This window comes from Metopolophium dirhodum, chromosome 1, assembly GCF_019925205.1.
Source record: "Metopolophium dirhodum isolate CAU chromosome 1, ASM1992520v1, whole genome shotgun sequence".
NCBI lineage: Eukaryota > Metazoa > Arthropoda > Insecta > Hemiptera > Aphididae > Metopolophium > Metopolophium dirhodum.
This window is the reverse complement of record NC_083560.1, coordinates 59,729,019-59,754,155: the sequence shown is the minus strand read 5'-3', so window position 1 is coordinate 59,754,155 and position 25,137 is coordinate 59,729,019. Positions and strand designations below refer to the sequence as shown.

The 25,137-nt window shown below is 29.4% G+C and overlaps 2 protein-coding genes across 4 annotated transcripts; one reads left to right on the top strand and one right to left on the bottom strand.

The window, feature by feature from the left end:
• Positions 1–1,275: 1,275 nt before the first annotated feature.
• LOC132940525 (dynein regulatory complex subunit 7-like) lies at positions 1,276–9,377 on the bottom strand. The gene is made up of 13 exons (XM_061008189.1): positions 9,175–9,377; positions 7,533–7,692; positions 6,490–6,615; positions 5,997–6,188; positions 5,776–5,925; positions 5,448–5,681; positions 5,212–5,380; positions 4,875–5,147; positions 4,684–4,813; positions 3,849–3,936; positions 1,757–2,188; positions 1,577–1,702; positions 1,276–1,503 (listed from the first exon to the last, which is right to left on the bottom strand). The coding sequence occupies exons 1-13, from the start codon at positions 9,375–9,377 to the stop codon at positions 1,276–1,278; spliced, it is 2,511 nt and encodes an 836-aa protein (XP_060864172.1).
• A 4,019-nt stretch (positions 9,378–13,396) lies between these two features.
• Positions 13,397–22,824, top strand: LOC132935323 (uncharacterized). 3 transcript variants are annotated; one of them, XM_061001841.1, is made up of 10 exons: positions 13,397–13,711; positions 15,219–15,600; positions 16,260–16,406; positions 16,867–17,085; positions 18,334–18,532; positions 18,991–19,228; positions 19,857–20,100; positions 20,278–20,517; positions 21,593–21,718; positions 22,493–22,824. In XM_061001841.1, exons 2-10 carry the CDS (start codon positions 15,261–15,263, stop codon positions 22,687–22,689), a joined length of 1,950 nt encoding a protein of 649 aa, XP_060857824.1. In that variant the 5' UTR covers positions 13,397–13,711; positions 15,219–15,260; the 3' UTR covers positions 22,690–22,824. The 3 variants fall into 3 exon arrangements, with proteins under 3 accessions (XP_060857824.1, XP_060857825.1, XP_060857826.1); XM_061001842.1 differs by lacking the exon at positions 16,867–17,085; XM_061001843.1 differs by lacking the exons at positions 16,260–16,406; positions 16,867–17,085.
• Positions 22,825–25,137: the final 2,313 nt, after the last annotated feature.

Below are 25,137 nucleotides of genomic sequence, written 5' to 3'. Positions count from 1 at the left end.
AATAGTACATCTTGAATAAATCAGATGGTTTTAAGCAATTAATAGTCATTTTTAGTATTTTATAGGTATTTTAATATTAAACACCTTTATAATTTACTAGTTGTTATTCTACAGTCCGCATATTATTTTATCAAATATATACCTACCTATACTTTTTATTTAAACTTTATACAAGGATCCATCAGGAGAATTTGCTCCATTTTGGCCAAGACATCATAGAACTACAATACTTGATCCAAATACAACTGTACTACAAACTGAATCAACAAAGTATGTTTCAAATTCAACTAATCAACAATGGAATAAAACTACTGTGGCTCCTCAATCAACTAGTGGACCAATTCATCATCATCATCAATTTTGAAGTCGTCCAAGCCGTTAAGAAATGCATAATGGACATACATACAGACAGATAGACATACAAACATTTATTTTTAAATATATTGATTGGCCATTGGTTATTCCATAGACCTATAAAATAATGGACAGTGCATTCCACTTCGCCCTGACATCAATTCTAGGTGATCATATAATATATTATAATTATTATAACCATATAACTGAGAGAGAAAGAACGTAAAGTAGTGAAGGAGCCCCCCATATAAGGAACTGTATGGTGCATTTTACTATTCTGTTTCTTTTCTCGCTCACTCTATATCGTACCCCTGATTTCTCTCTCTAAGAGCTGTCCATTAGTTTTTAGGACTATGGGTTATTCGGTCTTGCATCAAATCGAATTTTCGAACTTGCCTACTAAGGCGCACGAGTTGTACTTACTGCAGTGAGTTACACCCAAAAGAAGTTGAATAATCATAATTTTTTTAAGAGTTACCATTTGCTACAGGCAACAAAGTGCACATCAGCTAGTATATTATATAAACATTATATATATTATGTATATATATAATCGAATGAAGGTACCTACCTATGTCCTTATACTGACTTACTGATCAACGTAATGCCTAAACTATTGTACCTAGAGACTAGAAATGTTCATAGTACCTACCTTCGTACCACCATGTAAGAGAACACCAAGAAAAGATTTTCCAAAATCCCCATTTTCATTTTTATTTTTAATATCGATTTCAAAATCATGTACTTACTCATTATTGAAAAATTATTTAAATAAATAAATAAATAATTGTATTATTATATTTCATAATATTCTCACAAATATTTGACTACCCAACTTTTAAATATAGTAAAATAATAACTTAATTGATTTATTTTTTCTTCACATTTATTTCATTATATAATATAAACGTTATGGTACGCTTAAACAAATAATTTTAAAGGTGGTAACTTTTTATAATCAGGATTACTATTTATGCATGTTGCTAAATTGTTGTATCTTTTAATACGTGATTCTTTGTATCTTTTTAATTTCAACGTCAATATATTTAATTCGGTTTTTAGTGACGAACACCTTATTAAATTTCTATCTCTGAGTTCAGCATCATTGGTTTGTAGAGACTTTGTCAAAGACTGTAACTCCAAATTTTTCTACAAGAAAAGTAAAAGTAATTAATAGTTTTATAAATTAGATAATATTTGAAAAGTTGTTTTTAATTGATACCGTTTCAAACAACTGTTTAAATCGTATAAACTGATTTTTGGTATTTAGTCTGAAGTATTGTATGATTTTGTCTCGTATATATGAGGCATTCGACTCTTTTGTAGTTAACTTATGTTTTTTATCTTTCTAAAAAAAAAATGTTTGCATATTTTACACATAAAATTATAAACTTAAAACTACTTTATCTTGTAGTAATTTTCTGATCCAATGATTCCGGTCCCAATCCAATGAATTTACTTTCAACTTAAACTCTGATCGTTCTCGGCTACGGGTTTCCAGCATTTGTATAACACTGTTCTCTAATTTTAAAACGTTAATAAGTGCTTTTTTTTCACTTTCGATCATTTCTTGTAACATGATATACGCTTCATGGGTTTTCAAATACCCCATATATGGGTAAACAATATCTTCAATGACTGATTTTGGGTTGAATTTTTCATTTTTAATTGAACTATAAGTGGGCTTTTTAAACAATCTACTTGATTGTGTGATCTGACCTTCGCCATATTGATATTGAACATAAATGTTATTACTTTCAAGATCAAAAGTTATTGTGGCAATATCTAGATCTTTATGTTTTGATTCATTTCTTAAATATTTTTCAACTACACACTGCAACACATGTTAACAACATACTAAAGAATACTAGAAAGTCAAAATATACTTTAGGTAGGTATCTATCTATGCTACATAATACATATTAAATAGGTAAAGTATATTATTTATAACTTAATTGAGCATTAATTTATTTAAACCAATCTTATATCGAGTTACAGTTTAGATTTTCAATGCTAAATTAACACTAGGTACCAGTTAAAAAATATGTTTATGCAATTTTTACCAGGGCTTAACGCCCGATTAATTTATTTGGGTTTCAGGTGCTGGATCCCACACACCATTTAGGAAATGATAATATTTTGTGAATGTCTTAAAGTGGTTGAATAATGAATATTTGACTAATAATATTTTATAAATATTTTCTTCTTATGATAAAAAAATATTGTACTATATGATTGCATAAAAATGTTGGCTTAATATTTTTTATAAAGTTTCTGTAAAAATGTTTTTTGAAAATATATGATTAAAATATTTTGTAAATGTTTTTTATAAAATATTTTCAAATATATGAACTTTTGGGCCAAAGAATATAACTAAAATATTTTGACAACTATATTATTTTCCTGAAAATATTTTTACCATAGTTGGGAAATATTTTTATGCAGGATGTATTCGGATGTTCAAACACCGTAATAAAAAATTTAAACATACCTTTAATTTTTAATAATTGTTATTATTCGGGTTAATATTGGTTAATTACGGGTATTCAGTAGTCTTGAAAAAACCCAATTTTTGATGGCTGAGCCTACCCAAAAATTTTCAAGCCGAAAAAAATGAAAAAAAAAAATGATTTATGTTATTGATATGAATGCGAAATATTTGTTTTAAACCAAACTCGGGTTATTAATGTACCTACAGTAGTTACATTTTTCTAAGAAACTACAAGATCTAAATGGGGCAGTGGGAAATTAATTAGGCGCCTATTTATTAACCATTTGCCAAGTCGACGGATAAGTTACCTAACTAAAATGTTAAAAATAGGTAGGCCATAGGGGCGTTGAGCCGTAGAGAAATAAAATAAAAATTATGATTTTGTGACTCCTGGAAAACTAGTAAATATAGCCACGAATATTAAGATATTCGTTAATAATTTATAATAATACCGCTTGGAAAGTTGGTTGGCAAATAATACTATTAGGTATTAGTTATAGGTATTATTACTTATTAGTTAATAGTTATTAGTATTTGATATTTTGGTCACGACTGTCAATACGTTGTTCAGTTTTGTCGAGACCATGTCAATATTTTATATTGCTAATGGATTTAATTTGGATTTATTTTATATACAATATACTAATTAAGTAATACATTATAAATATAAATAATTTATTAGATCATTTGGTTTAATCAGAAACAAATGTATTGTATTGGATTTTATTTTCAAGAAAATAGATAACTGCTATTGATTTTACCTATGATTGATTGTAAAATTGTACCTGTTAATTTATTATTATTATTAAACAACTAACTACAGAATCGAACTCACCACAAGAAATACATACAAACTGTACATCACATGCAGATTTAAAAAAAAAAATTATTCGGGTTTCGGGTAACCCCTAAATGTTTTATTCGGTTATTACTTTTGTCTATATAAAGGTCCCCACACACTGCAGCGTCATTAAAACAGATTTTATCAAAAAAAATAAAATACCTTAGGTTTCCTTTTATCGTTTATACTCCGGGTTTCGTGGTTTTTCGTTCTATGAAATACACACAGGTGCCAGAATAATAAATCCGATCTGAAATGATATAATAGGTTGGTATTGAATAGGTAATATTAATCTTACATAGATAATAGATGTATTACCTACATATTTTAATTACATAATATTATGTTAGGCTTAAAACTTATGAAATACCTATATGGTAGTCCAATTGTTGTGTTTACATTTTCTAAGGCGTCATACTTATTGTTAAAAATATTTAATTATTATTATTAATTGTTAAATTATTATCTTTATTTATGATTTACACACACTTCCAATTTCAATCATTATATTCACTATATATAGAAGGCTACAAGCCTACATTAAAAAGGTCTCCACGTAGTTTGATTTAGGAATTTTACGAGAGCACCCGATTTTTCCCATAGATTATTTTGGTGGTTAATTTTTTTTCTCACGAATCAATTAAAATATATTTGATCCAAACATAAAATATGTACTAATATAGGTATTAGATTTTTATAATCCAACGTTTTACACTAAATGTGTGTAATCAAAAATATGCTTTAACTTTTAGTTAAATGGTATAGGGTATAGCTATTAGCTATAGGGTATAGACTTAATACTCATATAGTCTTTATTGGTAAATGTTAATTATTCATATTTTAATAACAGACAGTGTTAATCGAAATGTTTAACTAACATAAATGACATAAATGCATGTCTGCATACCATATTATCGTGTAACGTGTATAAAAACATCGATCCTTGATATAAACACAGAATACATAATACTCATAGGTAAGTATAGAATATACGAACCTATCATTATACGTTATAATGAAACTATTTTCATTAATTTTTATACCAGCCATTGAATCTAGCCTCAATTTATAAAATGTAACCAAACGTCTGGTTTCTATATTGTCACAATCCCCATAAAATTTATATTCTGTAAAAATATACATAAATAATTTTGGAAACATTTTTAATACAAATTCTTAAATTTGTACTTTTTAAATAATCATCCCGGCCAGGTCTAAAATATTCTATAGTTTCAGTTCCTAGAGTTCCTTCAACTGCATAGTTTGTGTCAGTGCACATCAATTTGTCTACTCTATTTTTGTAGATTTCTCGAACAAATATTTTATTCAAATATCCTGGTTTGGAATAAAATGTTGTTCTTTTAACCAATCCATTAGGCATGCTATAGTCGGCATAAAACTCTTTGATCGCATTCATATATCGCACGATTTTTTTACCGTTTGGATATAGCATAAGATATTCTATGTATAATTTATGTTATAACGTAAGACAATAATTGTGCTTTTTTAAAAACAAAACACTTACTATTTATAGGAACTTGTATAACAGTAACCCATGAATTGGGCATCTCGAGATTTTTTATCGTTTCATTTTCATTATGTTTTAATCCGAGCGTCCCCCTTCGTACACTTTGAGGTTTATCTGGTAAAAAATGTTCCCAATATGTTGTATTCATTAAAGTAAAATCATATTGCTTTATAAAATACAAAATAAATTTAAGTTAGCAAAATACATAAAATATATAAATCAGTAATACACACCGCACAACCTCCTTCCAAGGATTGCAAATTAACCCAATAATTAGTATTGTTCCAGACCACTTCTATTCCAGTATAATTTTCATCAGAGATTTCTTTCCGCTCACCTGTACTAGGTTCAATGAAATATGGAATTTCGGATTCATTTTTATCGTTTTCAGTTTCCAACGGTATAACCATGACCCAAGCATGTACTCGTTTACCAAATAGCGGATCAGTCCAATCATAAAATTCTATCTAAAATTCGTGGTTATTAGGTAAATAAAACAAAAATAGATTAGATATACATTTTTCAAAAATAACATTAATTTTTGTACAATAATTATTGTACCTCTTGTATTTCAGCATTGACTGCAGTTTTATTTTTTTCTTCATCCATTAAAAAATCAACATACTCATTACATAAATCAATCATAGGTTCTATAGCATAAGGATCATCTACAATATCTTCTATACTATCAGACTCTGATTCTTGTTCATCCTTAATCATTAATATCAATATTCAATGTAAGTACCTATAAGTTAATTTCGAATGAATATTGTGATACATACGAATGATTCTTTTGGAAGATCTATTTTGATTTTCCTTAGATCATTATTGCACACAATTTTTGTGGCATATCCATATACAACAAAAGCATTGTACCCACAACCAATTAAAAATGATACTAATAGTATCGCCAGTTCAAAACAATTAGCAGTTTGCGTTTTTAATGTTGTTGCAGGAGACACAATTTTGTTGGGCTGAAAATGTGCGATAGGTTTAATCATTTAGGAGTTTGTACTTTTGTGACCTAACTTTTAATGCTCATAATAGCCACAACTTTAAAATACTATTATTACCTATAGGTAGTCTATTATACATAATAGGCATAAGCCGTAAGGGATTAATCAGAAAACCAGAGTTTAATAACTCTAATCATAATTTTAGTTTTTAGTAAAGATATTTAGTGTCGCAATTAAGAGGCGCTGAACATTAATAGATAGTAGGTACGTATTTTACAACAAAATAATAATTTTAATTCTACAATATTATATACTATACCAAAGCCAAAGGATCTTCCAACTTGAAATATGTTATGTGTTTAGCAACAAATTTACTGTAGCTGGTTAATTCGATCAAATCAGAGTAGACTAATCGACTCGGTTTGATGGTAGTACAAACACATTTCTAAAAATATTATATAATACAGTATTACTAAGTATAATTAAGTCATAAGTATGGCTGAGATTCTATTTAAATAGATAAATATTTTGTACTGAATTCAATACATTTATTTGGGATGGTGATAAATACATTTCACATGATTTGTATTAACATAAAATAAGATAGATTTGATTTTACATATTTTAAATATTCAATATCAATAGTTCAATTTCAATCACTCACAAAAAATGTATGTGGCGTTACGATAACCTTATAAATCTAAATACATACCAGTTAAAAAAAAAGAATCGTATTATACAGTTTCAAGCCTTAGGTGTCAAAATAAATATATTATACGTTTTTAACAACAAAATAATTCACACATTTTTATGATTCAGTCCAATTTTGTAAACATTTGCACTTTAATACCTCTTTAAAATCGTTGTAAAAAAAATTGTGACCATGTACACGGTAAATATGTATTTATTGTGTTTACGATATTTATTAACTATATTAAGAACAAAATAATAATATGGGCATTGTGCAATCTTATTTTCATTTTAAAGCTGTATCACTCACAAACAATGATTGTATCAATGTATCAAACATTAATCGAAAACAAAATGTCTATAAATAGCACAAAAAGAGTTTAAATATTCTGAATTTTATATCTTGTCCGAAAAATGCTTATATAAATTATAAATACTTGGAGAAAAAGTTTTTACAGTCATTACATTTTGAATAACCACACAAAAACCAAATCGATTTTGTTGAACATTGTAATTTTTCTCTAATTTAATATTTGTTTTTCCATAATTAATAAGTACTGCAAATTATCATCTTATGACCCCCATAGTCAACCAATTAGATCCAAGTTGCTACCAGAAGGCAGAAACCACACTGCAAATTTAATATATTATCTTATGGAAACGTTATCTTACCTTTACCCCGCATTCATTTTGTGGTATTAAAACCAACTGTCTTCTGTCTGGATATTTAACTTTGAATTGTTCAATAAAATTTTCGGCGCAAAAAAGTATCAGCTTTTCAATATTTGAAGTTTTTGTGTACGATTCTGGTAAGATTTCTGGTACATCATCGCTATAAAACATGGTTTAAATTATTCATTATTTATTTATTATCCAAGAAAATAATTGTATGGTATTCTAAAGAGACACATCATGTACATTTAATCAAAAATAAACTTTTTGTTTTTGAAAATTCGCAATGAATCCAAGTTTGCCTTAGAACGCACACATAGTACTCAAAATGTGTACTACGATAATATATGTTCAACGCACAAGGATAAACCCACCTTTCGTCCATTTTTTACCCTACTATAATGAGAAGTAGAAAAAAAAACACTCTAACTATTCCATTTTTTTCAAAAACATAAAATGTGAATATAATATGTAGATATATCGTACACCTATACCAATAATAGGTACTTTTAACGTTTTAATCTGATCAATAAAACATTTTTGTTTTATTTATTTTTTTTTTTTGATTATTAATTTGATGACATTCGTTTCCATTGCATTCAAACGATTTATCTACCTATATTAGTTCAACATTAGTACAATATAGTTTTGAATAGGGATCCCAGATTTATTTAATTTTAAATACAAGACATTTTAAATCACACATAATTTACATAAGAGGATAGAATGTGGGAAGAGAGTAAGGGCAGTGGCGTATCCAGGGGAGGCTAAGGGGGCTATATCCCCCCTCCATTGACTGTGTTGACCTTAGAGTTGTATCAAGATTAATAAAAAAAATAAAAAGTGTAAACAAAAGACATATTGTATTTGTATACTTAGACCCCCCTCCCCATACAAAATTCCTGGCTACGCCACTGAGTAAGGACATGGTTCTTTCTAACTTTTAAGTCTTTACGTTTTAAGATTCAATCACATAGAACAATTTATATAGTTTTTTGTACCTAAGAAATTCTGAAATTAAATGGAGATTTTATGTTAACATAGTTAAAATTAAATATAATATGTGACATTTCTTATACAAGTACTTGGTAAAATTTATTTTTTACCTCTATGTAACATTTTTTTTCTCTGATTTATACAGTATAATTTATTATATAAATAAAAAACGATGTTCGATACTTTAAACGAATAAAATAAAAACAAATTTTTAGCCATTATAGGTAACTTTACTGTTGAGTGTTGACAATTAATAATAAAATTACATAAAAATATAAAATAATTTTAATACCGAAATACTGAATACTTTAAATATGTAACAGTATTTTAAATAAATTAGAAGGTGACACGGTTTTCTCAACGTTCCTTCATTCAATCCATTAACATTTTAAAACTTAAGGAAGAAAGGATAAACGGGATAGATGATTCAAAATACGGGACAAAAATCTTGTTTAGAACCTTTTGCAGGGACACGGGGATGCTTGATTCGTATACGGGACAATTCCGTATAATACAGGATGTATAAGATCCCTAGTTTTGACGAGTTCAATCGAAGATTGTAGACATGAATCTGTAGAAACATTTTACTTTAATGCTATGGAAGTCATCAAAAATTCAAAACTAAATCGTCAGATTTTGAACTAACTTAATATCTTCGAAATGTTCATCCGATTCTTCTTCTGTTTTTTCATTTCCGATTAACAACGAACAATCAATATTATAACTAGATTGGGAGCTGGTGTCTGAATGACTGTTGTTAATAGTACCCAAATAATCGTCTTCAATTTCTTCAATCAGATTATGTGAATTAAAATCTTCCCATAACCAATCTAATGAATCGGAATACATTTCAGATGAAACCAAAGTAATTGATAATACTAGAAAACGGTGCAAAATATTTATGTAACAAAAAATATTAATTGAATAATAATTAATAATGTTTGATCAACAACGTTAGTTACCAGTTATAATTTATTTTCATTAGTATAGCTTAAATTTACGACTAAATAAACAATACAATAATACATTTATAAACATACTTTTGGTCGTATTTATATGAACCGGAATATCGAATGCCGGGGAATATGACATACACGAGAGTTCCGTCGACTGTATTCTGTAACATGGATGACCTCAACCATGTTTTAATCCTTCTCATTTCACACGTTGACGAACTTATAGGAAGAGTAAGTGCAACTTGCATAAGCTTATACATGCTAGGGTATATTGTTTTGGAAAGTACTGAAGTCAAAGCTTCTAAAATAGCATCATTCACAATACTATATTCAATCCATTCATATTTTGAATAGTATTTATCATTAAAATTTCGGTTTTTAGAACCAAAATTAGTTTTTGGATAAGTCTACAGTAATAAAATAAAAAATATTGAATCAACTTCAAGTAGATAGTCTTATATTATTTGAATTCAATATTTTACAAGTACAAGTAAAAACTAAAAATACTTACTTTTAGCAATGGGTGAACAGGGCCTGTGTCTAATGTTCCCAAATCACTTATAATCAATTTATTATGCTTTAAATGTTTATTTGATTGTTTTTCTGTGTCTGTATGTACAGTCGTAGATGATTCAAATAATGCAGAATCAATTACTTGCTCAATATCGGTGGTCGGAACATTATTTTTTTTGAAATTAAATATGTCAAATACATTTTTGGACATATTTAAAAAAAATATCGAACAAAGTTAAGAAAAACGAAACGACACTTAACAGTACACACGTCGTAATGGGCAATGGTTGAATGGATAATGATTATTGAAATAGAAATATCACTGTTGTGTGTTTCAGACTGTCGAATTTTACATTGATATTTACTATTTCGTCTATTTTTAGCTCTCATAACATATTATTAATGATAGCGTCGATAACGCGATGCAGTTGGCAGTTCCAAGAAAATAATGATATCGATGTCTGCGCATTGAAATCAGTCACTAGATTCAACTGATATCGTTTATAATATATACTAATAATTAGGGCTCGGATGTTGTTGCACTAAAAATGTTATAAAATTGATTGCATTATTGCTGTGAAAAAAACCCAAAATTGCAGTTAAAAATTGCAATAAAAAAATATTTTGTACCTAAAAAATTAAAAAAATATATTAACAAATTATTTTATGAAATGGATTAAGTCATTTTATTAAGTAATATTATAAAGTTTTATTAGGTAGGTTTTAAACGAGTAGATAATAAAAAAGATTCAAATTCAAATTCTCGTCAGTTGTCATTAAAAATCTGGTAAATTGTCCGGTCTTCTTATTTTTTCAGAAACCTACAAATAATTTTATCAAAATTTAAAACTTTTTATTTAAACAATTTTTTATTTTTTTTTTTTAAAAACTTTACCTTACCTTAAAAATTATTGCACTGTACTATAAACGACTTCTTCAGGTTCTCAAACTGAGATGACCGCGATATCTACTATATTAAATGGTTTTTCCAGTTACCGCCGACAACGACGGTCAAATAAGCCGTCACGAGTCACAACCAACAAAGCCCGACATAACCATAGATTAAACCTGTATAATCTAACAAAAAAAAGTGAAAACACAAAAAAATACATAAAATTGTATTGAAAATGACGACAATCAACAAAATTGCAATAAAATTGAAAAAAGGTCAAAAATTGCAAAAAGTTGCACTTAAAATTTTTATATATTAATTGGTACTCATTTGAAACAAATTTATAACCTACTTAGCAACGAATCCGAACAATAGAAAAAAAGTTGCAAATGCAACAACATCCGAGCCCTACTAATAATTAATAAACTTATATACGTCATTGATACTTAAATATTTATTATGCTGTGCCAGGTGCTCTATGGACTTTGGCATTTGACAATGAAATCAGAAAATATATCACATCCTATTTTTTTTTTTCTAAAATTGTAAATGTTTTTATTCGCGTTCCAACAATATTTGAATTTTGACCAATTATTTGAGGGGGCTAATTTTTCTATTTGTACGTTTTGAGGGGGCTAAGCCCCCTCAAGCCCCCCCCCCAATTTCCGCCTATGCAGTGCAGTATTGCACTTGCTCCCACCACTACATCTCATAATCTATAAAAACAACGTTCTTAGTTCTGACGTTCATAATCAAGTGTAATAAAAATAAGTTTGTGACAAAAAAAAAAAAGTTTTTTAATTTAAAAAAAGTTTGTTTTGCGATATTTTATATTACAACGGTAGTGATTTAGGTTGGGATTACGATGCACTTTGCATTTTTTTCCAAATCTAGCTACGCGATACTCGTTTTATAACATACTTACATTGAATTTTTCGACAATTTTAAATTTTAAGGTCATTTTTAGCATTTAAAGATTTTTAAAGTATTTTGAAGTTTTTCCTACATTTAAATTTAAAATTTTACACTTGTTTTTACATGATTTTTATAATAAATATACGATCTTAAGTCTAAACCTATAAGTAGAGAAAAAAAATTGTTAACTTTCAGATTATATTAGTAGTCCAAATGATAAGTTCTGTCTGTAAAACTGTTATACAATCATTTAAAAGTTTAAAATGTACCTATATTATAATTTATACCGAATTTATTTTAGAATTTATATCTTTAATATTAATAATAAAAATAATTTAGTGCACTATTTAGAATTTTTAGGGTATTTTTAAGTTTTTTTAGAACATTAAAATCATCAATAATAATCTCGATGATAATTATGATAATCAACCCAGAAAAAATCCAAGGGGGGCATTGCTGTATATGGCTTATACGAATATTAAGAACACTTACTTATTCGGCGTTTCTGCCGAATGCCTTCTGATATCATTAGCATACTTAACATATTGGTATACAGTTCACAGACAACAGTTAACACATAAGCATGAACATTAGAGTTTTTTACTCTAATGTTCATGCATATAAGTTTATACAGACTACAATAGTGATTTCGATACTGAAACCAGGGATAATAAAATAATAATATTGTATTATTTTTATTATCTATATATTATATATAACGGCCACGACCACAGATATATAAAGTAACTTATATATCTGTGGCCCCAACATAGACCATAAATAGTATAAGTTCTATGTCCTATGCCAGTATGGAATATTGTATATTGTCTCATACGCCGATCGCATTATTTATAATTCAATATTCGTATATTGTGTAAGTATCTACGTAACTGTCGCATACTTATATCCATCATCCACAAGTTACTGGGACGCATTTTCAAAGGTATTAAGCTTCACGTACTAATAAGTTATAACAATAACATAAATAATACAACCTTAAATTGAAATATGATATTATGAGTTTATGACGACATGACGTGTTCAAATGTTTAATATATTATCGGTGTGTATTACAATTATTTACAAGTTACAACACCAGGCCAATTGCTGTCTTGGGATTTAAGGCATTTTCAACACTGTATTTGGTTGTAATAACTAATTGGTACCACGGGGTAAAAAATCCTAGTAGTTTTCAAAAGTATCAAGAAAATAATCGGTGTCCGTCGCAACAAAAAATGATTGTACCTAGGTTAGGTTAGATTATAGGTTATATAAATATTATTATACCTATATATTATGTCCTACCTATATCTAATTAATATGAAATCCGCGGTAGGAATAGCTGGATATAGCTAGCTACACACACACTATTACCGTCATTATTGTTTGTTTATTTTGTAATTTTAGTATGTGTCTCGTGAGCTATATAATAATAAAATAATAAACTAATTCGATAATATAATATTATATTATATTATGCAGATTGCGTATTGACGTGTTATCGGCCGCCGCCGGCTCGCTGGTGCGCGACAATTAACACGTCCGCCCAAAAGTATAGTTCCATAGTTTTATAGTTCTTGTTTGAAGTAGACTTGTACTGGCAACGCGAAAGCAGACCTTTTAACGACGCGAATTTATTGCCGTCTATTTTTTTTTATTATATATTCTTGTGGGCGCTAATCGCCACGAGAGAGTGTAATGTCTATTGTTTTATATCAGCCGCCTGCGCCAAACGCCGCGAACATTTACTTTATTATTGTAAACATCAAATTATAATATGGAGTTGTAGGCGCAAATCGCCGTATTTTTTTACAATTTATATCGTTGTGTCTTGTATCTATTGACTATTCTGTGTGTTACTTATAACTACTTTTGGCAGTGGCTGGCCAGCAGTGCACCGACAACCTGTGAGTTATTTATTCATCATTATTATTATATTGTCATTGATATAAATTGATTGTGCCAAACAGGCTCATTTTTGTATTTATTTGTTATATTGTTGTTGAGCCGGAAAGGCCGTATAATAATATTGATCAATGTATCAAACAACTCTCTGTACATTTATATTTATTGGTATATGTGTTAGCTGCGAATTATTTATTCTTATTATTATTTATTAAACAGCAACACATACAATCTTAAGTTACCGTGTATTGAGTTACCTTCTTTACATTAGTATTAAATCCACACACACACACACACACACACACACTCTCACTCAAATACTCAACCCAATATATACATTTTGCACATCACGCATAACTCAGTTAATAACTAGTTCGACAGTATTTTCCCGGCAAACCCGACCACTGCTGTTCGAACTACTACACCACTACACATTCAGCTATTCCTCATAATGTCTATCTCTAGTGTTATCTCTGTGTTATCGAAGTGTAGAATTATTTAGTGTTCGGGCCAGCGTATTACCGCTATATGATACCGACCCGAACAAAACATAGGTAGGTACGTAATAATATACCTATGTCCTAATGGTACAATATATTACGTTGGTTGGAGGCTTGGGAGGTTTGGGAGATTGGTTGGAAAATTTATTTAAACAAAATATTTGTTAAATTTAGCGTTATTAATCTATTTTAGCACCCATGTGAATTTTTAAATTTTTTTTCGGACACCTATGTATTTTTACAACCATTTAAGAACGATTGTTCAGAAATGAATTGCCGGAAATCATTAGTTTTTATGGTTTTTATAGCCTTACGAAGTTTATAGTTTTCGGTGTTTAGTGCTAACGATTTTCAATTTTTTTTTTTTTGAAACCTAGATAATTTTTTCTATCTGCATCAACGACACGAAAGTATATTGTGTGGCAAGGGCGGGAAGTGAGCTATTTCGCCCAAGATTGAAATTGCCTTTCCGCACGAGCCACACATTATATTTGTTGTCAATCATCTGCGTTCATTGATCACGGCAAAGGCACTAATTATACCTACTGGGTGGTAATGCACTATGCAGGGATCTATATGTAACAACCAGAATATTCTATACCAAAACAATTTCATGAAAGAAAAATGTTTACGCACGAATATAAGATGTAACCAAAAGTTTATGTTTTGTAAGGACCTTGGTCCATGGTATAGATTTCAGTGTCTGGTTGGGCAATACTTTTGGGGTTTTCCACATTACCACCCGGCGCTATGGGGATTCCCACTTAACCATCCACTGGACGGAAAAAGATAGCTTTTTTCCAACGCTTCAACCGTCATCAAAAACTAAACTTTCGGTGTAGGTGTGACAAAAACAATTGTCATCATATTGCCTGGCTATCGATTATTGTAAAGTAAAGAAAAAACTCAATGGTTGACCTTTAAAGAAATAGTGATGAATATGATTTCATTTACCGAGTTTTTTGTTTCTCAACTCAGGTATTTTACTGCAGTTTTATTTTGTTATAAGGCACTGCAACCTTTTATTACACTTCCAACGGATATTGTCATCATGACGTCGTTACCAGATGAGGGTCTTAATGCCATTGATCCGACCCCCGTTTCCAGCACTGATGAGCCGCTCGTGGAGTTTGTTTCTTTTGAATCCGATCAGTTACCGCAGACAAAAGTCGATCATAATGCCTATCTGTTCGTTGTGTTATGTCCACCAGACGGCGGTCCCTGGGCCCTATTCACGTGCATACTAGGATTTCTGGCCTTGCTGATCTGTGATGGCGTTTGTTTATCATTCATTCTATTCGACGGCCGTCTCGGCATGGTCGAAAACTTGCCACCCGGAACACGCACCTTCGAACACTTGGCCGTGATCTACCTGTTCCGCTACTTGACCGGTATGTACAATAATTATAATAATATTTAGATAATATGTTCTTGTATATACAATATTGCATGGTTTACAACCCATATAGTTATATGTATACTATCGAAGATTTATTGTTTAAAAGTGTTTGCATCAGTACCTACCATGGACCAGGGTGGTTATACATTTTACATTAGTAGGTACCTATGACGCTAAAAATGACTATTGAAACAAAGTAGTAAACTTCTAATTGTCGAGCTGTAATAACTGATTGTTTAAAGCTAAAAAAAAAGCAGAGGGTTCTACGATAAAAGTGGACATAAAAAGTGTTCCACGAATAAAAAAAATCACAAATCACGTTTCGATGTTATTTGTTGTCTGGTATCCATTTTTTTTAACTTAGTATAATACATAATATGTTTATTGTATGCATATAACATATAAGTTGTTTAAACTTTAAGATAACTTTTATACAGAACCAATATTATAACCGCAAATCCGTAACGTGTACCTAAATATTATGCATATTTTATTTATTAATATAAATTATGTTTTACTTTCACACTTTTAGTTCACAATAATATAATATAAATTATAATATCTAAATTTGTATTATAAGTGTATTATATTATCATACACACTTTTAAGTAAAAGTAGTACCTATGTAATACTTAAATATTTTGATTATAGAACCGATTTCGTGCGCGTTCATCAACCGCTATGGCTTTAGATATTTTTTATTTTTTGGCAGTATATTATCTGTCGTGTGGCTCGCATCGTTATGTTATATCGAAAATCCATTCACTCACGGACATTACTTGTTGGCCATCATTGGTGGTAAGTGCAGAAAACACAGTAGGTATTGACGTATAAATGTATAATAATTTATATATCATATCTTACACTGTCAAAGTTTTATAGTAGGTAATTTATTAATAATAGGTACATTCATTAATGTTAGTACCTTTGTTATTGTACAGATAAAACATTTGAACTTGTTTCATATATTAATCACACCTAGTATGTTTAAAAATCAAGGTAAATTATTCTGTAGTTTGTAATGTACAACTGACATAGACCAAAAATAATATCTATCAACAGTTATTAATGTACTTTTTGAAAGAATCAAGCACCAAACATAAAATATTTTGTATTAAAAAAAACCTATTTCATTCCTAAAACTGGGTAGATCATATTATAATAAAATATTATGTTATACATTTATACGATTGCGGAATATATTTATATTCTATAGGTATGTGACAAATATTTTATTTATATATTTATATAAATTTAGGTATTGGAATGGGGATAATTAAAACATCATTCTTCGTTTTGCTGTCTACGCTGTTTATCGTAAAACGCCATTTGGCACATTTATCACTTCATTTAGGAAGCTTCACTGGCATGCTGATAATCCCGCCTCTTAACGAATTCCAATTACTGCCAACAGCAGACTTTAAAACGGAAAACTTGAAATCGACAAACTTGAAAATGGCATTGTATCTCAATTTAGGTTTGTGCAAGTATATCGACAACTATACTAATATATAGTAAAGTGGCTATGGCGTAGCCATGATTTTGCCTTTTTTATGTGAGGATGCTTAACTAGGATCTCCCCAGGGGCGTCATCAGGGGTGTTGGGTGTGCATTCGCACCAACTTTTTTTAAAACGCCTTCTTTGGCCTGTCAAAAACAAATATAAGCGCTGATTTACCTAAGGGTTTTAAATCTGACGTTGAGTCAGTATTAAAAAAAGAATGTATTGTGTTTCATTTTAAACGTTAGTTGTCATTTTACAATTATAATCGATCGAAAACAAAGAGAAAATTGACTATAGGTACTATAAAAATAAGTTGAGTGCATAAGCACTTGGTAAATACCTGATCTGCTTGTAGTCCAGCAAGAAACCCACCGGTTTTACCTATATGTTTTTATTTACGGCTGGCTCCAAGCTACCCAATTGCCGCCCATAGGTAATTGGGACTTAATTGGCCACTCGTTATATTGTGGTAATAAGAAAGCAACAAAATTTATAACTCCTACCAAAAGGGAAAAAATAAAATCTAAAAATAGCATAAATGTTAAACTATTTTATAACTTCACAGTTTGATATTAAATTAAAAATAAGTTGTTAAATTAAAATAGCAAGTTGAAAAATATATAAATATGAATTAGATGAAATGTATATTATACCAGTGTGTGCAAGGGGCCCATAGAATGAATGTTAAGAGGATGTCAGCGCAGTATTTGTTTTCTCTCTCTGGCCCACGCCCAACATAGACATAACGCATATACGAAGAATCATTTTTTCTATGTTTTTAAGTAATCTTAGAGTAAAATCACATATTACAAAAAAGACAGAGAATAATATTTTTAAGGGAATGACATATCGATGTGTCAAAATATTGTACCAAAACAATTTAAACATAATTTAAATTTACAACAGTTTTTGTTTATTTTGAAAGTCGAATACAAAGTCAAATAACAATAAAATATAAAATTGATGTCATTCCCTCAAAAATATTATTCTCTATTTTTTTTGTAAATATTACATATACAAATTACAGTTGTAATACATAGATCAAAGAACACTTAAATAAGTTATACATCTTCTTGACATTTTGAGTAGTGCTGCAGCCCTCCTGGCTACGCTACTCGTATAGTGTAAAATGGAACATTTTATTTTATGAGATATACACTTATACCATTTCACATTTGTTTTTTTAGTTAAATTTATAGAATTTATACTTTGTTCATGTAGGTATAATGTGCTTTACATTGGTATTGTGGTTGTTTGTTTCTACACCGGTGACGTTAAAATTAGACATAGCCGATGATGAAACTATTACCGATTCTACCTCTCCTCCACGATCAAGAACTGATACAATGGCCTGGATAATAGAAAACTTCCAGGAAAATTATAAAAATTTAACTATATGGGATACGATCGGAAATCAAAAGTGAGACATTTCTCAGCCTTTATTTTTTTGCAAACACATTGCAATATATTATATTTTTCTTAAATATCGCTCATGGTACATATTATACTGCCAATTGCCATAATAGGTCTCAGCAATAGTGGTTTCGTGGCCTAGTATATTATACTATATATATATAAAAAAACATCATTGTAAGTTGTAACTGTTTATTATTTATTTTGAGAGAAAGAGCCAATTTTACGGTTTAGAATATAGGTGTCATTTTGGAAAATTTCAAGTTTCAACATAGTTAAATTTAAATTGTTTTACCATAATCTATCAAAATACTTGAATACTCATGTTTATGTTATAAGTTTCACGCTGTTGATTAAACCTTCTTTTTTTAATCACAACCACCCGTTGACATCCAAAATTGTTAATTTATTGACTTCAGGTAATCAGGTCCAATATAATATCATTATTCGTTATTATTATTGCAGATTGTTTACGAGCGAGTTTCTAGCAAAAAGGCCGATAGTCGTGAATGAGCGTCCAGTGGAGAGTGTCCAACGGAATCTAAAATATTCGAATTGGGTCTATGAAGAATGTAAAATCCGAAGGTTGAGCAACCGAAACATCACAAATATGTTTAAAAATGCTTTAATCGGCAGTCGGCCGATGTATAGAGATGACATTCTTTACGACGGAAACATCTCCTTGTTGATGACCCATAAAAAGGTTGTATTCGATACCAAAATTATATAATACATTATGTATTACATATATATTTTTTAAATTATTATTATTATTCGAGTCCATCGGACATCGAATCTTGACAACAACGAGGATACCCACAATGATAATGGAATACTTGATAGGTAATCAAATACATAGGTAGGTAGTTATACCTACTCATTTTGGTGCATATTATAGTATATTACAAATATTATGGTGCAAATTACAAACACTATTTTCGGCTACCTGTAATGGTGTAAACTATTTTTAGTCACTACATTTTAGTCCAAATTTCAAAGTCCCTCTTACATTACCAAAATGTTTGGGAATTGTGATACTATACTTTTCCCGTAGCATACATACAAGTTACAACCTAATTACCTAATAATATTCTTATTATATACGCGTGGATAAAAGGATTTCACTGCGGTGGATGTCATATTTGAAAAGTTTAAAAGAATTTATACATTTTTTGAAATATTAAATTATTTTGCAAGGATTTATCTTTAAAACTAAATTGCGAGAACTTTAAAAAAAAAATACATGTACATCTGTACATCTGCACGTCTATACGTATTTATATTACCTATTTTTTTATTTATTTATGTTTAAATTCGTAATTTTTCTATAGTTTTCAAATAAATATATCATCGAATACAACGAATACCTGATGACGATGACTCGTATTTATACCATAGCTGACGTGAATGAAGAAAAGAGCAACAATTTCAACTGGAGATGTCCGATAGCCATAAGTCGAGTTTTGAAGTGTATGTTTAACATGACGATTTGGTCCAATGAACAATTTCTTTTAATGGTAGCCAGCGAGGCTCTAATTCACGCTGGCTGTTTGGTACCGTTTATGTTCATTAAAGGTATATATTATTATGTCCGGTTATTTCAACGACCGGATGGTTATTTAGTAAAAATGGTCAATATTTTTGGTATATGAGTTCTACCAAAATAGTACCTATAATTACATTATGACAATTAGTTTTTATGTATACGCGTTTTATAAGTTTAAATCGTTTGATATAACATTATTATTATAGGTCCTGTGGGTCAGAAGACCTCAGCAGAAGCAGTGATTACCCTTATCGCGGGCTGTTTTGGTTTATTATATGGTCGGGGACTCGGTTATGTGTTGCATGGAAGGTCACCATACCCTGTATCTCTGTATCATGTTGGCCTAGCTTTGGTAGCTAATGGTCTATCGTTGCTCCTATGCGCCACAACCACCAATGATATTTCCAATCTATTGCCGTATTTTGGAGTTTTTGGAATTACTTTCGGTAAACTTGAAAAATATTACAAATAATTATAATGGCAGAAAAAACGAATGCATGAATGCAATATTAAATTATAAAAACTTAATCATTTGGTTTTTTAAAAAATGATCTTACTTTCTTGTTATCGATTAGCTATTGTCGTCTGTCGTAAGTAGGTAGACCAGCCACCAATGTGATATCGTCCGGTGCCTCCAAACAACGATAAGACTTAGTATAAAAGCTTTTACATAGGTACCTATGTAATTTTTTTTATGATTATAATAATTATATACCTATCCATGTTCAATCTGTCATTTTTGTCGAAACTTGGCTATCGTAACATTATAATATTATATTATGTAAACCCAATAGATATCCTAAACACAACACACAACCTACCTATCCATACCAGTATACCACCCACATAGGCAATCTGCAAGCATCATTCACCTAATTACATATTGTTATAATACAATATTGAATGTATGTAGTTATATCTATATTATGCGTTGAACATAAATTTATAAGCATAACAGCAAAGTATACCTACCTATTATAATATTATATTCATCAATGTACACTTTACAGTATAGGTAGGTATAGTAAAACATTTTTGTATTTATTGATAATTTTTACTTCAAGGTAATCAAAATATAATAGAAAAATTCTTATATTTTTTGGTAATGCACATTTTCAACTCGGGGGTGCATAAGTGATAAGTTCATTGTGCACCCCTTTAGTTACTCTAATGTGTAGTGGTGGATCGAGGGGAGGGGCAAATAGGGCATTGCCCCCTCCCTCCGGATCACCGTAGTTTCCCCCTGTTTTACACTATGTCTAGCCAATTTTGTTACCAATTTTTGTACTTTTTATACTTTTGCCCCCTCATGCTCCCCCCCTAAATTAAGCCTATGCTACTCCATGTATCTATATTATGTAAACATATTGTACATATCATATTGCATATATTATATAACGTTATAATTCGAAATATTTTCAATTAATAGTAAAACAGAATATTATGTATAGGTTACCTAACCTATTACATTATGATCGATACAATGTACTGCATGGTTTTTTTGATATTCCATTATTCCAGGATATTACAAGTCGATTCAAAATGTTGTGTTATATACTGCTTTTCCATTAAAGAATTTTAATAATGTATGTGGGCAAATTTCGTTGGTCCGAGGCGTATCGTCATTTGTTGGGATTCTTTTTGCGGGTACGTACATTTTTTTGTATCTATGCATCTATTATTATTTATTATTTTTTTTATAAATATTTAATATAAGCAGATATTGAGATTAAAAACTATACTAGTGTCTAATTTATATAAATTAAATATTATCTATATGCATGCATGTAGATTAAATCTATAAGTAACACACGTAATGAATACCTGAACGTCCTCAACAGACTAACAAAGTACTGATATTGTATGCATTTTTTTTAGAGGATATTTTATTAAATACTTTTGAATCGTTGTGTTTATAAACTTGCTATATCTATCCAACTGTATAATAAATTGAGTCACTGAGTAGGTACCTAATGAGTGGTATTTTCGTAAATTCTATTACGATTTTAATTCCGTTAAATAGTAAAACTATACCTATAACACTTCACGAATAACGTATCCATGTTAAAACAAAACAAGTTTGTATATTAATATATATACCTATATATATTACGTCCTATATAATATATACGCGTTATTACTTACTATTATGACTAAATCGTAGATAATCGTATTAAATGTACATATCTATGATGTCAGTAACATAGCCATGGTGGCAGAGAAGGGGATGATTGATAGGGATGAGGATGGATTCTCCACCGGTATTTTTTTAATATATAACTTTTGCATTCCAAGCAAATATATTTATATTCATTGATGGGTATTTTTTTTTTTTTTATTTTCATAATTTAATTTTTATCCTGTGTTTAAAATTTTTATCAGTCTTATAAAGATATATCTTAAATATTTGTTGTTTTATAGTAAATATGATGCAGCCACGGAGAGACGGTCGACCGGTCACGAGCTGTGAGGACGTGTACGTTTACGCGGGCATACTCATGATGATCGCAAGCGTTTGTGTGACAGTTTTGCAGCAATCGGCCACCGCCATCAAGCCGCGATCGGTGTACTGCGAAGTCTCGGTTCCAAATCATGCGGTCGGCGAAGTTATACATTGAACCAATAAAAAAAAAATCCAATTACAGCGGAACGTTACCAGTTTTTTGATACATATACATAGCAAACCTAACCTAACCTATAAGTACTGAATTGTATTGTAATATGATTATTGTTTTACCGTCTCAAATGTTGTAATAAATATACGTGTAAATATTAAAAATATCGATTATGTTTTAATTTATTATGTCAGATATAACATAGGTACAATATAATAATTATTTATTTAGGTCCTTTCGGACGCTAACGATTTTTCTTTCCTGGATTTACATTAACTCATAATAATATTATGAATACCAGAGGTCCAGAGGTACCTATAGTAACTAACCTATACCTATACCTTATAGTGTCCTAGTCACTAGTTCCATCTTCCATAGAATTATACGTAAAAATATTTATAACGTAATCATAACAGATTTATACTTATGTCTTATAGCCTATAGGTATAAGTATAATATAGCTTATTATTATTATATCTAACGTAAAAATAAGAGAGTTAAAGACTTAAGGGGATTCCATACCGTGATTTTCTGTTTTTGTCTAACACACGCGCGACATAGGATTTTTGACGGATTCTTTGCCAAACATATCAATTGATCTAATGAAGTGATGAGAATTCTGAAAACGGATTTGAATTCGTCGTCAAGTCTACTTGAAACCGTCATTCCCACAATTTTGATTTTTTGATTTTAGCTTCTCCAAAAATTGAAATACAAAATTTTTTTTTTTTTGGAGATTTTTTTATTATTTGAAAAACACAAATTATACAAAGTATTTAGAAATAATAAAAAAATTACCTACACCGTTAAGCTAAGCTTGTGGTGATGCAGGGAGTAACAATAAACATCGTTTTCTAGTAATTTAATTCGAAATACATAACAAAAAAAAATAATTAAAAAAAAAAATAATAATAAATATTGTAATATAAACAAAACAAAAATACTCTATATAAATACTGTACTTAAGATAAACAAAGACTTAGTTGACTAAATATAACATCGTTTACATATTTTTTAATGTTAATTGAATCGTTAAAAATATTTTTTTTTATATCAATCGACAGAGAGTTAAATATAACAGGACCCAGATAATTAATACATTTTTGACCAAAACTTGTATTTGTGAATAACACTTTAATATTAAATAATCTATCTTCCCCTATTGGCTTGTTATTCTGTTTGATAAAGAAAAAACTAGATTTTTTATAAACAAACATTATAGCAGTTTTTTTGTACAGTAATTCGATCGGAAGCACATTAAACTCTTTATAGTTTGAAAAGGAAGACCCAATGAGATCCTCCTTTCTCAAACATATACGAACTATACTGTTTTGTTGTACCCTTAATGGTTGTAGAACATTTTTAGATGCACCACCCCAAATTACCATACCATATTGTACTATAGATTGGTATAAAGAAAGATAAACTATCCTCATAGTATGCGAGGAAATTAAATATTTTAATTTATGAAATTTAAACATTAAATATCGCAATTTTACTAACAAGCTATTTATATGAAAGTTCCATTTGAGGTTACAGTCGAATATTAATCCTAAATATTTTATTCTATTCACAATATTGATTTTTGGGCAGTTACAAGTTGATGCATTTAAACATTCATGAAAAGAAAATTCTTCAAAAGGTGGTAAAATATTTTGTATTGAAAAGACCATAAACATAGTTTTGTTAAAATTCAAAGACAGTTTTTTGGTATTTAACCACTTAATTACTTTCTTAAAATTTATTTCCGTTTTTTGTCTTAGATTTTCCCAATTTGATCCTGATACTAACAAACAGGTATCATCTGCATATACGACTATTTTACCGTCGACATTCATATCACATAGACTATTTATATACATAATAAATAAAATTGGACCGAGAATACTTCCCTGAGGTACACCATATACAACTTCACTTTCCTGCCCTAAAAACCCATTTATATTTGTAATTTGTTTCCTCTTATTAAGATAACTCTTAAACCAGTTTAAACAAATATTATTTATACCATAGCTACTGAAAGCTTTAAATAATATACTGTGATCTACGGTATCAAAAGCTTTTGCCAAATCTAAAAATATGGCTAATGCTTTATCACCTTTATCGAGTGCGTTAGATATAAATTCTGTCACAGTGTATAACGCATCTTCGGTACTTCTATTTGGTCTAAATCCATACTGGTTTTTAGAAAGAAAATTGTTTTTCTCTAGATAATCTATCAAACGAGCTTTAATTATTTTTTCAAAAATTTTAGAAAAACTACTCAACATAGAGATCGGTCGGTAATTGTTCATATTCTCTTTATCACCACCTTTATGTAGAGGTTTGATTATCGCTATTTTTAGTTTATCAGGAAAAACACCAACTTTCAGACTTAAATTAAAAACATGCGTTAAAGGATTTATTATATGAGGAGCTATGTGTTTTAAAATTTTTACACTAATTTTATCA